Genomic DNA, 15281 nt, shown 5'->3' with positions numbered 1-15281 from the left:
ACCTCACACCACACAGACTGACAGTAATGAGGCCCCGTGAGTATCTCTGGGACTTCACATTTCTGGAAGCCCATCAGGACTGGCAGCCTCATAATGAGTGCTCATCGACAGCAGCAAGGACATACCAAATGTTCACGCAAATTATTCTACAGAAAGCAATTCTGGTTCCTAAAAAGGTTCCTCTTTTACACGTAATGATAGAAAATTCTCGAGGACAGAGACACTTGGGAAGGCTGGGTCCCTGGAGCAAAGTGTTCCTATGGGCAGCTCCTGGGGATCAGTTCTGCCACCTGTAAGCAGATCCTAGGGGTTCTCTATGATCAACAGTAAACGGCTCATTTAAAGAAGTCACTCAATGCAGGAGGAGGAGGTAAGGTGTATATTTCAAACCCAAGTCCAGTTTGAAAGCTTGCTATTTCTGCAGTGGCTAATTCTGCAGCTAACCTGGAGGCAGAGGGCCTGGAGGCTGAATATCCATTCCACTTAGGTCAGAAAGGCGGCTGAGCTGTGCGCCTGCAGTAGCCAGGGAGCCGTCCTGTAATTCCCCTCACCTGGAGCCAGCCTTGCCCAACTGTCCTTTCCATACACTGCCTGTCACAGAAAGTCCCTCTTTACACACGCCACTGTGATTCAACTATGTTCTTTTGCTTCCCGCCCCAGGAAGATGCTTAAAGATGAGTCTTTTTTTGCTGCCTGACTGCAAATGAGGATCTCTCAATGAGAGATTTATTTGGCAGAAGAAACAAGTTCTCGTAATGCAAACAAGGACAGTCCTCCCATTATCCTTCGCTGGGCCTCGGTTAGGAGCACCTGCCTGGGCCCACCTCCCAGTGGAATGATGTGGGGAGGTGGTCCCATCAATTAGTCTGCAAGCTTCTCAAGGGCAGGGTCTAGTTTCTCTCTATTGCTTAGCCAGACCCTCAGCAAAAGCCTACTGAGTGAGTTTTCTTGTTGTGCACAGAGCTAGGTCCATCCTAGGAGGCTCCTGGAGGCTGTACCTGCACAGCAATCCCACCACCCCTTCCAAAAAGCCTTTCAGAAGAAAAGACAGAGGGCACCTGGGTGGCTCAGTTGGTTAAGCAACTGCCTTCAGCTCAGGTCATGATCCTGGAGTCCCGGGATCGAGTCCAGCAGCAGGCTCCCTGCTCAGCAGGGAGTCTGCTTCTCTCTCTGAAACTCCCCCCTCTCATGCTCTCTCTCTCAAACAAGTACATAAAATCTTTAAAAAAAAAAAAAAAAAACAACGGAAGAAGACAGACAGAAATGTCACACACACAGCTTGGAATTCTGAAGGCAGAATATTAAGCTGAGAAGGATTTACGCCATGCTGTGACATGCATGGTTCCCACAGGAAAGCATCTTTGTGGCTCGTCAGAGGAAAACCTCTAAGTAACAGCACTGACTTGCCAATTGGGGCCTTCACTGAATCTTACCTGCCCCACCTCCTTCACACTGTAATCGCTCTGAAAGCAGGGACATGTCTTCTACCTCATAATTCCTCCAAGTACCTAATCTTGTAGTTCACGCACCCGATGAGCCCAATGAAAATCGAGAATAACAATGTTTCCCGTGTACTGTCTTTAAAAAGAAAAATGTGGAAGCAGTTTGTGTAAGAACAGCAGTGGTGGGACTGTGGACCCTTACCTAACAGCCGGCCAACACACTGCTGAGGAGTCAGGCTCTATCTGACTAAACCGGAGCTCCTTCGTCTATTCAGCAGGCATCTACTGTGTGCCTGGTGCTCGGTCTGCACACCCTGAAGAGAACATGCAACCTGGTCCCGCCCTGTCCGCTCATTCATTTCCTCACTCGTTCTTTCGCGAAACATCTGCGTTGGGTACCCCGTGATGGGTCTCATCGCCCCATCACTGGGCGGCCCAGCACTGCTAACCTGCCCAAAGACAAAACACCTGACCTGAGCTGTGTCTGCAGAGCAGGGAAGCCCCGCCCGTGTTCAACCAGGACCCCATCTGAGCTGGAGCAGCCAGTCTTCGGCAGCCTCTCCGTGGCCCGTGGCCCTCAGCGGGCGCTGGATGTCCACAGCGCACCCAGGGGGCACAGCCGGCGGATGGGCAACAATTCTATTAATAATCATGTTACATTACAGACCGCAATTCCACTGCAGGGTTTCTGTATACATCTTTTCCCTTTTAAAACACATTTTCCCAATGGTGTGATTAAAAACCAACTGCCTCATAGTAGGTATTATTAGGTCTACCACCTGGCAGGTATTTCCCTCCCCACCCCCTTTTTTTTTTTAAAGATTTTATTTATTTATCTGACAGAGAAAGACACAGCGAGAGAGGGAACACAAGCAGGGGGAGTGGGAGAGGGAGAAGCAGGCTTCCCGCCGAGCAGGGAGCCTGATGTGGGACTCTATCCCAGGTCCCTGGGATCATGACCTGAGCTGAAGGCAGACGCTTAAGGACTGAGCCACCCAGGCGCCCCTCCGTCCCTTTGTGTTAGGAATTCTGTAGGGCCTCCATCACAGCCTTCGGATCACTGGGGCTATGCAAAACAGGCCGGCCTTCTGCAGCCCAGGGAGTGAAGAAATACTCAGCTTCTTTCTCAGTCACTACAGTAAAAGGTGGCAGCCTTTTTTCTCTGTTACTCAGATTTAACTCTAATAGAAACTGACAGGTTCAATCTTGGTTAATTAAAAAAAAAACCATGAGAACAAGAGCCAAGAAATTCATTTTCGGGTGTCAGAGGGGAAAAAAGAGAAGCTACTACCTGAAATGATGGTGGTGGTAGGGCTCTCTTATAAAGCAGAGCTTCATGCCCAGTGAACAGTGGACCTGAATTTATATCAGCGTAAACCTTTCCAGACGTGACTGTTAGAGTAACATCCTGATATGAGACAATCAGGAGAGAGATGGAAAACGCTGGTTGGCTAGATATTAGAGCCGTGTCTATCCATTTTCCTCCCTCATACAAATTGATTTCAGACCAGGGAACTTGAAGACAAAATGATGCTATGAGTTCACACAAACCTCCTCAGCTCCTGACCTGGCAACAGCAAACAGGATGCTTTAAAAAAAAAAAATAATAGATTAAAAATGACACTTACAGATGCAATGGTATACTGAGGGATTTGCTTCAAAATAACAGAGATGGCTGGGAATGGGGGAGATGAGAGGTTGGGGACAGAGATGAAACCAGACCAGCTGAGGGCTGTTAATCAATGAAGCTCCATGAACACTGTAACATCGAAGCATCCAGCAGACTACATGATTCTGTCTGCTTTTGTATATGTTAAAAGTTTTCCTAAGTAAAAATAATAATAATAATTCTATTGGGAGACTAGCAATGTTTAATATAGAAATACTGAGTTAGGTATAAGGATAGCCAAGACATACTGGTAAGTCGGGACGCCTGGGTGGCTCAGTTGGTTAAGCGACTGCCTTCGGCTCAGGTCATGATCCTGGAGTCCCGGGATTGAGTCCCACATCGGGCTCCCTGCTCGGCGGGGAGTCTGCTTCTCCCTCTGACCCTCCCCCCTCTCATGTGCACTCTCTCTCACTCATTCTCTCTCTCTCAAATAAAATCTTAAAAAAAAGACATACTGGTAAGTGAACGAAAAAAAGAGGCAGAAGGGTATATAAAGTATGAGTCCATTTATACACACACACACACAGGTAAATTTGTAGAAAATTTCTGGAAAAATAATCTTCATATACTTCTTAGATTTTTAATGAAAATACATTACTTTTATATAATGATTCTTTTTTTTTTTTTTTAATTCAAGGAGTACAGCAGGGGAAAGGAGATAGGAGGGTTAAAAAATGAGATGAACATCTCCATGGAGCAGAACCAGAACACAAACCTCATTGATGATCAGGGCTAGAACCACAGGCTGGAGTCCAGAAGCAGGTGGTGTGGCCAGCAGCTCACCCTCTGCAGGGCACTGAACTACCCCGGTGGGAGGGGGCGGGGGTAGGGGGAGGAGGCTGCCAGGATCACAGTGGGAACAGGGACTGGGGTGCCAGTCCCCCTTCCTCCCTGTTCTGCTACAACCGTGCTGTCATCTATGTGCATAGCTCCCCCTCTCTGAGCTCTTGGTTTCCCCCGGAGGCATACTAAAAGTTCCCTCCTTTATTATGGACTAGTTGATTTCTCCTTGTAACACTGTCTGTTTCTGTTTTGCAAATAGCCTATATTGCTTAGGGCATACAGTAAAAATATAAAAACCTGCCTGCACAGGTATGAAATCCGTGGTACTGATTTCCTCAGGGGAGGGAGGGCAGGAGGGGCACACAGCACCAACACCCCAGCTGCAAGTGCAGGAAATAAAAGTATCAGCCTTTTTGTCTTCCATAAAGGAAGGATGGCTTATGTGGCAGGGAATTCCTCAAACACAGACAGGGAGTTCAGATGCTGAGAAGCCAAAATATTAGCACTAATTATGCTAAGTTAATCAGTTGTTCCAATTTTACATATAAGGAAACTGAAGCTCAGAAGTTAGGGGACTTTCCTTGGGTCACAGAAGTAGTTAAGTGGCGGAGCTGGGACTGGATAAAACTCCCACTAGGGAGTGCTATCCTCTGCCAGGCACTATACACACACTGATTTAATCCTCCAGTCAACTCCACCATATACACTACTATGCAGTGCTATAATCTCCATTTCTTAGCTAAAGGAACTCAAGCTCAGAGAGGTCAAGAGACTTGCCAAAGGTCACACAGCTATGAGTGGCACAGGTGGGGTCATTTCACATCCTCCTCTCCTACCTCTGTGCTAAATCCTCACTTCCTCCCCAGCTCCCCTGAGAGCCCTTCACCAGTCCTAGGAATGGGAGAAGGCAGCCTGCAGATAAGCTGGACATTTCCATTCCAAGCATCTGGAAAGAGGCTAGGCTGGCACAAATACTATCAATAAAAACCACGTGACCTAGAAAGGTGAAAGAGTAGACACTATTAAAATACTTAACACAAAAGCAAATTCCTGCCTTGTGGTGTGTTATCAGCAGCTGACAGGATTAGCCTGCTGCTTCCACCTCATGGTGGGTTTGGGCTCAAACCAGCACACAGCTGGCCTGTGGAGCCAACAGAGAATGAACCGGAAGCCTGTGGACCCCACCAACAAAGCTCCCATTCAGGAGCTCCTCAGGTGGCCAGCTCCAAGACAGAAAGACCATAACCAAAGGCTGTGATCCCAGCTCTTCCACACACACACACACACACACACACACACACACACACACACACACACACATTCTCACACATGCATTCTGTCTCTCTCTCTCATACACACACTCATTCTCTCACACACACATTCTCTATCATACACACACTCTCTGTCTCACACACACACATATTCTCTCTGTCTCTCTCACAAACACATTATCATACACATTCTCTCTCACACAGGCATTCTCTCTCTCTCATACACACACACTCTGTCTCACACACACACACATTTTGTCGGTCTCTTTCTCACACATATACACATTCTCTATCATACACATTCTCTCTCACACACACATTGTCTCTCATACACACTCATTCCAGGCTCAGCAGGAACCCTGTGGCCCAAAGCTAAGCCACTGCCAGACCTCCTACCTCCAGTGATCTCCCCAAAGGACCCAAATCACAAGCAGGACTCTAATTCCTGCAGAGTGGTGACCCCAGGCCTAGTGCCTCACAGAAACTTTGAGAGCTGCCTCCTGCCATCCCCTCACTCGCTCACCCTGTTTTCCTGACAAGTTCCCACTTTATAAGGCTCTGTTCCCGCCTCCCCGAGGACTTTGTAGAAAAGCCAGATCATCCCCTTCTGTTAAAAAGAGGTTTTAATTCTTGGGTAGGGGTAGAGCTACCAGATTTAGCAAACAAACAAAAAACAGGGCACCCAGTTAACTTAAATTTCATATAAACAGCAAATAATTGTTTTGTATAGGTATGTCCCATGCAATATTTGGAGCACACACACACAAAACAATTATTTGTTGTTTTTCTGAAATCCAACTTAAGTGAATGTTGTGTATTTTAACTGGTAACCCTGTATGGTTGGGGTGGGGTAGAGTAGAGGTATCTAGTAGAACAAATCATCTTGAAAGAAAACACAAAAAAGAGTTGTGAGGATTTAGGGAGGAAAGTGAGCAAGTGCCCTTTACTGAGCATCTCTTTCACACCGGAAGCTTTCATGCACGTTGTTCATCTGAGTTTTCCGGTAATTCTGTGCTTCAGATATACTTATCCCCACTTACAGATTAAAAAACAAGACAAAACAAAACAGAAGGTCAGAGAATCAAGTGACTTGCAAAACATCATATGGGTAATTCATGAAAGGCAGGACTACAATCCATAGCTTCTGAGTACAACTCAAATGCAATTTCTTCTGCATCAAGCTGCTCTGCCTGCTAATACATATCTATAATGTTATAGGGCTGTACATAAAGAGGGCCCAACCATTTTCTTTGCTTTTCCAATACATTCATGAGGAAGCAAATTCAAAATGGTATCCTGGACTAACACATATGTGTAAAATAAAGTACTCTATTTACAGAGACCATTCTGCTTACAGAGAAAGCACTAGATCCTTCTCTCCTTTTGGTCACGTACCCCAACTAAACACATCATCTATGAGGACCTACCTGTCCAGTGGTCTAGTTCCTTGACAAAGAGGCAGAGAAAGGGTCAAGACAGGACCGTTCCACCCAAAATGACCATGGCTCCCCAATTTTCAGATGAGAAAGGTCACAGGACATTTGACTCAACAGAATCTTAACAGGGAGCCTACAGAAAAAGGTACCTCTATCACTACCCTAGCATCCTACAATCCATCACTTCCCAGAAAGCACAGTGGGTTTAGTGTTCATTTGGGGTGGGGGGTGGAATTATGGCGGAGAGAATTGTAAAAACAAACAAACAAAAAACCCAAAAAAGACTATTTGTCAAATGAATAGTGAGAAATACTTTTCCCTCCACCCTTCTCCAAGCTCCTAATGTTCTTCGTGGCACACAATAGAGGGGAAACAACCATAAAAATGACTTAATATGTGCCCTTTTGAAGTACAGTAACTGTCAGGCAAGGGACTATAAAAATAACACAGTTGAGGAGATTCAAATTTATTTCTACTTAGTGAATTTCCAGATCAAAATGTGCTCAGTTAATCAGTCAGGTTTTGCTTTTGTGCTGTTGTTTTGTTTCTAAATTTTCCTTTTCATAGATGCTAGCAGATTTTGCTTATGATAAAAACCTTGCCCACCTCACACTCCACCACTTAGGGAGTGAGACCATGCGGTTGTGGGAACTCCCACTGGTTCCTTGTTCCTGGCGGAGGGCGCAGGAAGTGACTGCACAGGAGTGGACAGATGCTGGCCTGGGGATACCCCACCAGTGGTGATGGCCAGGTTCAAGGCAGTGGGGCTGGGGCTGCCTGCTCATGAGAAGGGCCCGGCTCTGGCCGTCCTTGTGTGGACGCTGCTTACTCGCTACCCTTCCACTCCCCCACTTCTTCTCCTACCCCGTCCCCACAAACACACCCAGGTGCAGGCTCCAAAGGCACAGACAACCAACAGTTTTTCTTTTGGGCCACTGGAGTCTCCAGTTTTCCAGCGGAAGACAGCAAAAAACCCCACACTCCATTCCCCCTCTGACCCAGCCAGCACCAAACCATTCCCAGCCCCAGCACAAGGCTGCAAATATTCAGAGGCAATTACCCAGAGCCAGTAGGGCACACATTAGTGCAGGGCCGTCATTTGCAGACTTAATTATTAGAGGCTTTATAAACATTTCAGCTGGGGGGGGGGGATTGGGAGCGGAAAGGGGGAGCACATAACGGGGTTTTCGTTTCTGATGGTGAGTGTGCCAGCCCTACAAACAGGCCAGGTTGGGACTCTGCCGGTAGCCGCAGAGGCCTCATTTTTCTCATTGTACATAATGATCATTACAGACTCTGAAGGTGAGAAAAATTCAATTTCACCTTGGATCTAAAATCTTTCAGAGATTTCTTTTGAGAAGTCTAGATAATTAAACTGATTTACGTTTCACTGTTAATAAAATCCTAGATGTACAAAAACATAAATTCTGGTGGATACTATTTAAATGGGATCACGTTTCCATTTCTATTACATAAGAAGACTCCAGAGCAGGGCTTGAAGGCACCACTGCTCCGGCTGCATTTAATCACGAGCCTGCGAGCATCCTGGGGACCCTGGCCCTTAGGGAGCAGTGAGGGGCCCCCGCTGCAGACCAGCGGCCTCAGGACAGAGGAAAGACGATGAGGAGCCGGTGAGGGTCAGGAAACTGGGATCACAGTGCCGGGGGAGGGGGAGGGAGGTCCTGCAGCACAGCGGCTCCCATTCTCAGATGGAGGAACCCAGGCCCCAAGCATAGGAACTAGCACGTAGGACTTTGGACTCTCAGTCCAGTGCTCCTTCCATTGGCTCTAGGTGTTAAATCGAGATCCACCTTGTATAAAGGTGAGGGAATGAGGTGAGGAGGCTGCTCTGAGTTGAAGTGGCAAGTGTTGACCCAAACCCTCGGCTCCTGTTCCCCCTGCAGAGTGTGAGACTCTGCTGTGTGACTGGGAGACAGGCTGGGAGAGGATGACATCAGGGCAAACAGCCCACAAGGCCCAGGAGTTATCAGCCCATTCAGAAGCCTCGCAGGAATTTCCTGTTATGTGATCTGCGTCTTGCAAATAGTCACAAGCAAGCAAGCTGTCACTCTTCCCCGCTCTTTTAGGGGAAACGCGGGCTCTTGGGTCACTAGCAACCTGTGCCCCGCAGCTTTCCAAAGACGACCTGGCTCTGAGGATGTCCACAGGGAGCCGGCGGGAGGGTCTGCTGGGACAACGAAGAGCGCGCCAGCCCCGCGGATGGTGAAATCCCAGCTCTAGGACAACGAAGAGCGCGCCAGCCCCGCGGATGGTGAAATCCCAGCTCTAGGACAACGAAGAGCGCGCCAGCCCCGCGGATGGTGAAATCCCAGCTCTAGGCAGCTCGGTTCTGGGTGAGCTCTGGCACTACCTGGAGGAGGATCAGTCAGCAACATGGAAGCCCCTGGACCCAGAACCATGGCTCTAGTTTTCAACAAACACTGTAGGTGCCTCTGCTCTTCCTTTCCTTTGTTTCCGCCATAAGACATACAGCACACACATGAGAGTGCAGAGGGCTAACAACACACTGAGGTACTCCGGGGGCACTCTGCACCCAGGCTGTCCTCCCCGTCAGGCCCCCAGCCCTCCAGAGGGAACACCGGGCCGGCTTGGGGGATCATCTTTGCCTTGGTTTTCCTTATAATTTTTGCCACACGGTGGGCATCCCTCCAGATTACAGTTAACTTTGCCCAGCAGTGCATGTGGCTACTACCACTTGCACATTTTGGGTTTTGTATAGTACTCAGTTGGATGAATACATTTTATTTGTCCCTTCTGCTAGCTATGGACATTTAAGTCATTCTCAGTTTCTGGCTACTGCATACAATGCTGCAGGGAACATTCTTGAACATGTGTCCTGGTTCTCAGATGCTGGGGTTTCTCTACAACGCACACTTGACAATGAAGTGCACGGCATCACGCAGAATGTGTTCTTCACGGCGATGAGGTAACCCCAACCAGTGCCCCAAAGCTGTGCTGCCTTCCCCTCCTTACGAGACACTGATAAACCCGTTCTGCTTAGACAGAGGAGGGGTCACTGGTGACTCAGAGGCCAAGAAAGCCTAGTTCATCGTCAGACAAGGCAATTCAAGCTATATCCTGATACCTCCTCTGTAAGGCAAAGCCCAAGATTTTAAAATCCTGAGCTTAACCAGAACCAAGCAACCAAAACAGCTCAGCTTTCTATGAGAAAAATGTTACAAACTCCCCCAAAACAATGAGGCAGCATCTACAGCTTTGGGGCAGACCCACCTGCCCACACTATTAACTATATGCAATAAGCACCAATGTGTCTCTAAGAGATTCAAGGGCAGATTAAGAGATTTAAGAGTGTCTACCGATAAAGCAGGACAGGGGAAAGAGAGGAGGGACGGAGGGGGTCCTGGACGCCACACCCCCTACGGCCGCCCCTTACCGGTACACTGGCTGCATCTCTCTCGCTATGCCAATGATGGCGTCCGGCAGGAAACTGTCAAACTCCTCAAACAATTCCCGGATGTTGGTCTTATACTTCAGGTCTAGGTCCAGCTGAATTATCCGCAGGATCTCTGGAGGAAAAAGAAAGAAAACAATAAGACACAGACACACATCCTGGGAGGCTCAGCCATGGACAGAAAATGAGTGGAGGGTACAGAAACAGGTATCAGGTCATTCTTGCAGTCACCAAATGATGCAAAGTTATCGCTGGAAACAAAGGCCCTTCATCCACCAGCAACCCACTCTGCACCAAAGTCTTCATAAACAACTGCCCCCCCCGCCCCGCCCTTCCACTCGCAGGCATGCATTTTTGTTTAGAATGAGGTGACCATATGCTCTGCTTCAGGCCCACTGTCCTGGCGTAATTTTCAACAGCACACCACTTCATTCTCAAAAGGAACCAGTTTGGACGACATGTTATGTGGACACCCTACTGAAAATCAAAGCATACAGGTCTTTCTCCGTGGGGCACAGGTGGTAAATGAGCCACAGGAGAGAGGGCTGGAAACCCGCCCTTATTAGCACGTTCTCAAACCTCGATGTGTGTCGAGTTCGGATGCCGACAGAACAGCTGAAAGACCTCGGACACTGTTAGGTTTTTATTCCACTGTCTGAGAGACAAAATGAGCTATAATTAGACAAACTGAGTCTCACAATTACCTGGCACATAAGTGCTGGTTGCTTCCGCTGCCTCCAGATGACTCAGGGCGAGGAGGGAGGAGGGAGGAGGGAGGAGGGAGGAGGGGGGCCCCCGGCTCCATTCTCTCCTCCTCTGCACCCCCCACCCCGCCCAAGCCTGAGTCAGCTCCTATGTGGCAGTGGCAGCAGGGGACCAGACCCAGCTGCCCGGGCCCCTGCCCTGCCCCCACCAGGACTGACACACAGGTGACTGAAACCAAGAAGGGAGGAACTAAGTGCATGACATGGGAGGGGCTGCAGGGGCTCCAAGGAGGGGCTGCTCAGGGGTCAAATGATGCGGGAAAGAAAGTGCTCTGCACTAAGGAGGAGGTCCAAGGTGGGAAGCGGGACATGCAAGTGCAAGTTCCAGTTTTGCTGCTGCTTGACGCTGTGACCCTGGGAAAATGACTTCTCTAAACCTTAGCTGTCCCATTTGTTAAAGTGGGGGTGATACGATGGGCCCCATGAGCCTGTGATGCCAGGAAGATGAGAGGACAGATGGGAAACACCTTGTATTCAGGCTGCAGAGCACTGCAGGAATCTAGGGTTTGGAGAGTAGGGAATTCACCGACGCCTGAGGCAGTCAAGGGAGACTTCATGAAGGAGGGAGGCGTGGGCTGGGTCTTGACATCTGGGCAGGGGTGGACAGCTGAGGCACAGCGACACCCACCGACACCCAACATCAGGCTCTCCCCGGGGCGCGACGGCTGTCTGAGGACAGGCTGTCCAGGGAAGCCCTCTGAAGACAGGGACCCTATCTTTGGCATCTCGGCATCCACCCACTCATACTGCAGGCCTCGGCCGTCGGTAAACACTCAGGAATGTTTGTGGAATTCAATAGGCATTCTCTAAATTCGTTTATGAAGAAATCACAGCTTATGATTCCAGAAAAACTGATTCATTTGTTCTTGTTCTCTTTTCCTTTGTGGCACAGAAAAAGAACATTAGTTGACTTCCGACATGAGTGTTTTGAAAAAAAAAAAAAAAAAAGTTAGTTACACTAGGTGAGAACCCAGCAGCCCAGGCCAGAGGGAAGTGAGGGGCTTCTCTGGCCCTGCAGGAAGGGGGTGCAGGAAAACGGGCTCACCTAGCCATGTGGACACGGCTGTCACCTAGCTTCACACTGCCCACCCGCACACGCCAGTGAGTAAAACTGCTGCTTGCCCTCCTGCACTAAGAACAGCAATGCCAACCATCCCAACCAAGAAGCCAGGAAAGGTGATGTCTCGGGAGTCCGGGGGTCAGGAAGCCATTGTGGTGCCTTCGCTATCTCCCAGAAAGCTGCCCTCCACCAGGAGTGGAGAGTAGGGACAAGCCACAGGGCAGAGCCTCAGGGTACCTGATGCTCTCAGAAGTGGCCCTGGGGAACAGAGAGAAGGAACCCGATGTGACCTTAGAGAAGAACACCATGTCCCAGGAGAGAATGTCTAGGAGTGAGAGTTATAGCCATCAAGAAGTCATGGTGGGGAGGCCCCACAGCACCCCCCCAGCCATTTTTTTCTTTCTGGCCGCCTCCTGTGCCCCAAGCTCCCACATCCAGGGTCTCAGGTGGCTCCTTCACATAGTAGAGCAGAGTACTAATGAGACAGGGACAGGAGGGTATCATCATCATCATCCCAAGGAGAGAAAGCACATCATCTATCACAGGTTCTGTCGACGAAGGGGATGGAGGGGGACAAAGGCATTTGGCCAAGAGATGGGGAGGCCTCGAGGATGTATGGTGGTACTTCTGTGGTATTGACAGGGCTACGGAAGAAGGGGAAATGTCATCCTCAGGGGGTATTTCAATGACACCAACGACAGCCACAGGGAAGCACCCTTTCTGTGAGTGGTTTTGAAGTACCCAACATTGCATAGGCACAAGCTTATTTCTCCTAACCACCCAATAGATTGAGTTATTCCTACATCCCAATGAAGAAACAGGTTTAGAAAAGTTCAAAACTATAGCCCGAGGTCCTACAACAAGTAAGTGCTAGAGCTGGGATCTGAACCTTGGTCAGTTCACGTGAAAGCCCAGCACGCCCTTTCCAGCAGACCCTGATTCTCCTCTGATCAGAGAGAAGCTCCTGGGAGGTAGGCCTGGCACCCCTGCCACCGGCACGGGGGCCCACACAAGTGCCAAGGGCCTTGACAGACAAAAAGCAGAGCAACAAGCTGGACAGATGTGGAATTTGAGGGAAGTCCTCTACAGGCAAGCAGTTTCGCTGCAGCTAAGGGAACTCCCAGTGGCGGGGACAGCAGTTAGTCAGCTGGCCACCTTCCTCGAAAGCCTACCATGTGTGCCATGTGTACTCCCGGGGCTTTCAAGGTCACATACACCCTACCTACTCTACGAGGAACAGCCCGAATGCCTCCTTCCCTGCCCCACCCGGACAGGCCCTGGTCAAGGTCATGGGCACTGACACCTTGTGTACTGGCCTCACCACCTTGGCCAGAGAGAGTGCTTCTTGAGGGCGGGAATGGGCTGGGAGGGCAGAGCTCAGAGACATGAGTGGTCTCCTGAACAGACCCAGCTCCTTCATTTGGGCAGAGCCCTGGCCTTGTCTTAAAAAGCCCGTCAATAAATCTGAGCACCTTCCCTGCTCTCTAGGAACTGGCTGGGAGTGAACCTGGAAAAGGTCACATGCAGCCCTAAGACACAGGAATTCGAGATGCTTTTAGAGTTTTAAAACTCCTCATTCATAAAGTACCTTATTTTGCTAAAAGGTGCTGATACTTCTTTCAAGAGGGACCTCACCGAATGAGGTGAACTGGCTAGGAAGGAACGGACTGCTTCCCACCAACATGAAAGGACTGGCCCAGTTACTACCTTTCAGGCTGAGGCCAGAGGACACTCCCTTCTATTCTGAGTGCTGACAGCCCTCCGTGCAACCTGTGGTGTCGGGCGGGCATCTGTCCAGACGGTTATTCTTTATGTAATTATGAAGTAAGATGCCAAGTTGCAAATGTCACTGCTGGAAAGAGAAAGATGCTTACCAGGAAGGCTGGAATTGATTACAGTAAGATTCTCTGAAAGGTCCCCGCTCCTCTGGCCCCTGGTCCCTGCTGTTGTCCTCTCTCTGTGGGAACTACATGGCAGGGGTGGGGGCATTATGCTGAAAGGCTCTTCTGACGATGAGGTCAGATTGGTACACGGCAGTGACAGCCACAGTGATGGCCCACAGGGGATGCTCGTTGGAGGACAGCTGTAATGACAGCACTTAGGACCACTGAGCTTTAAGGAATAAATGAGTAAGAGAATTGACTCCAAAGCAAAGAGATGAAATCTATAAAGCATGGGGAAGAATGTCTCAGAAAAAGGACTAGGCATCTATAAAACTCAAAACAATGGCCAGCATCCAGGCTGGTTGAATGTCTACCATGTCAGAATCCCGTGAGAAAATGATTAAAAAAAAAAAAAAACAAAGAGGACAGAGTAATCTAGGATAACAGAGCTGAAGGAAGAGCCAATCTATCCATTATACAGATGGGGAGACTGAGGGCCAAAGAAGAAGTGGGCCTTGTCAGGGGTCACACTGGTGAGCTAAGTGGCAAAGCTGATCCCAGAACTCAGGTCTTCTGATTGCCTAGCTAATGCTCTCATGTCAGTTGGCGCCCCCCTTCCACTGCCCACTCCCAATATGGGCCATAAACTCCTCAAGAGCAGGAAACACTGTGGCCAAAAGAATACGGCCCAAAGGGCTGCACACAAGACTTGCCAGGCACCCGATACAACCAGCTCATGGAGGATCTGCAAATCACACCATGAAAACAAAACCTGAAGATGAACAGCAGTAGTGAAAGAAAGATGAGATCTCCGTGATCCACATACTGGATAGCCAGCTTTTGGGAAGCTGCTCTCCATATTCTCCCATCAACATCAGGCAGGGATTGTTAGAAAACACACAAAACCAACAAATCCTTGCATTTCTCTAGGAACACACCTTGAGCTATACTACATTCAAAGGGAGGCAGGAGCCAGACTTTACAGCCAGGAGCCACCCATGGAGACACAAGCTCAGTGCCTGGTGTGAGGATGACAACAACCAGTAGTAAAACACTGTCCCCCCCTTCAGCCCCCCCAACCACCACCCAGCCATCTTCTCTTCTGGCTGGACCTGTTCATTCCTGGAAACATGGTGCTGCAACGTCCAATTAGCTGGATGAGGGGCCTTCCAACCAGCCCCGCAAGCTCACAAATCTTGCTATGTATGTGTTTAATCACAAAAACAAGAAGCGAAGTGTGTCATTTTCTCAGGTAGAAGGGAGCTTGCCCATGTGTTAGGAAGAGTCCTGTGTGGGCATCGGGGTATTTGAGGGATGCTGCTGGGCATCGTCCTCCGATGAGCGCAGTGCTGGCACTGGCTGGCCAGGCCCCTTGGGAGATGACAGAATACACAGGGGCTCCCAGCAGCATCACCTCACGGGTCAGCACTCAGAGCTTTAAACACTGCTTCCCATGCGGGACAGTAGCTTGGCTGAGCCGGGCCGTTTCAGGAAATGGAAGAATTGTTGCATCCTGGGTACAGGAGGTGGTTTGGGGGCG

At 49.3% G+C, this 15281-nt stretch overlaps 1 protein-coding gene across 1 annotated transcript in view; it reads right to left on the bottom strand.

Moving 5' to 3' along the window:
• Positions 1-15281, bottom strand: part of XXYLT1 (xyloside xylosyltransferase 1) — a 163401-nt gene that overhangs the window by 57391 nt on the left and 90729 nt on the right. The window contains exon 3 of the mRNA XM_028100816.2: positions 10017-10149. Coding sequence (XP_027956617.1) covers positions 10017-10149 — 133 coding nt within the window. The remainder of the gene's footprint in view (positions 1-10016; positions 10150-15281) is intronic.

Source organism: Eumetopias jubatus, unplaced genomic scaffold (genome assembly GCF_037043125.1).
Source record: "Eumetopias jubatus isolate StellerSeaLion01/CBP00866 unplaced genomic scaffold, mEumJub1_p1.0 scaffold_1, whole genome shotgun sequence".
Classification (NCBI taxonomy): Eukaryota; Metazoa; Chordata; class Mammalia; order Carnivora; family Otariidae; genus Eumetopias; species Eumetopias jubatus.
Note: the sequence above shows the minus strand (reverse complement) of the source record. Positions and strands in the feature narration are given on the sequence as shown.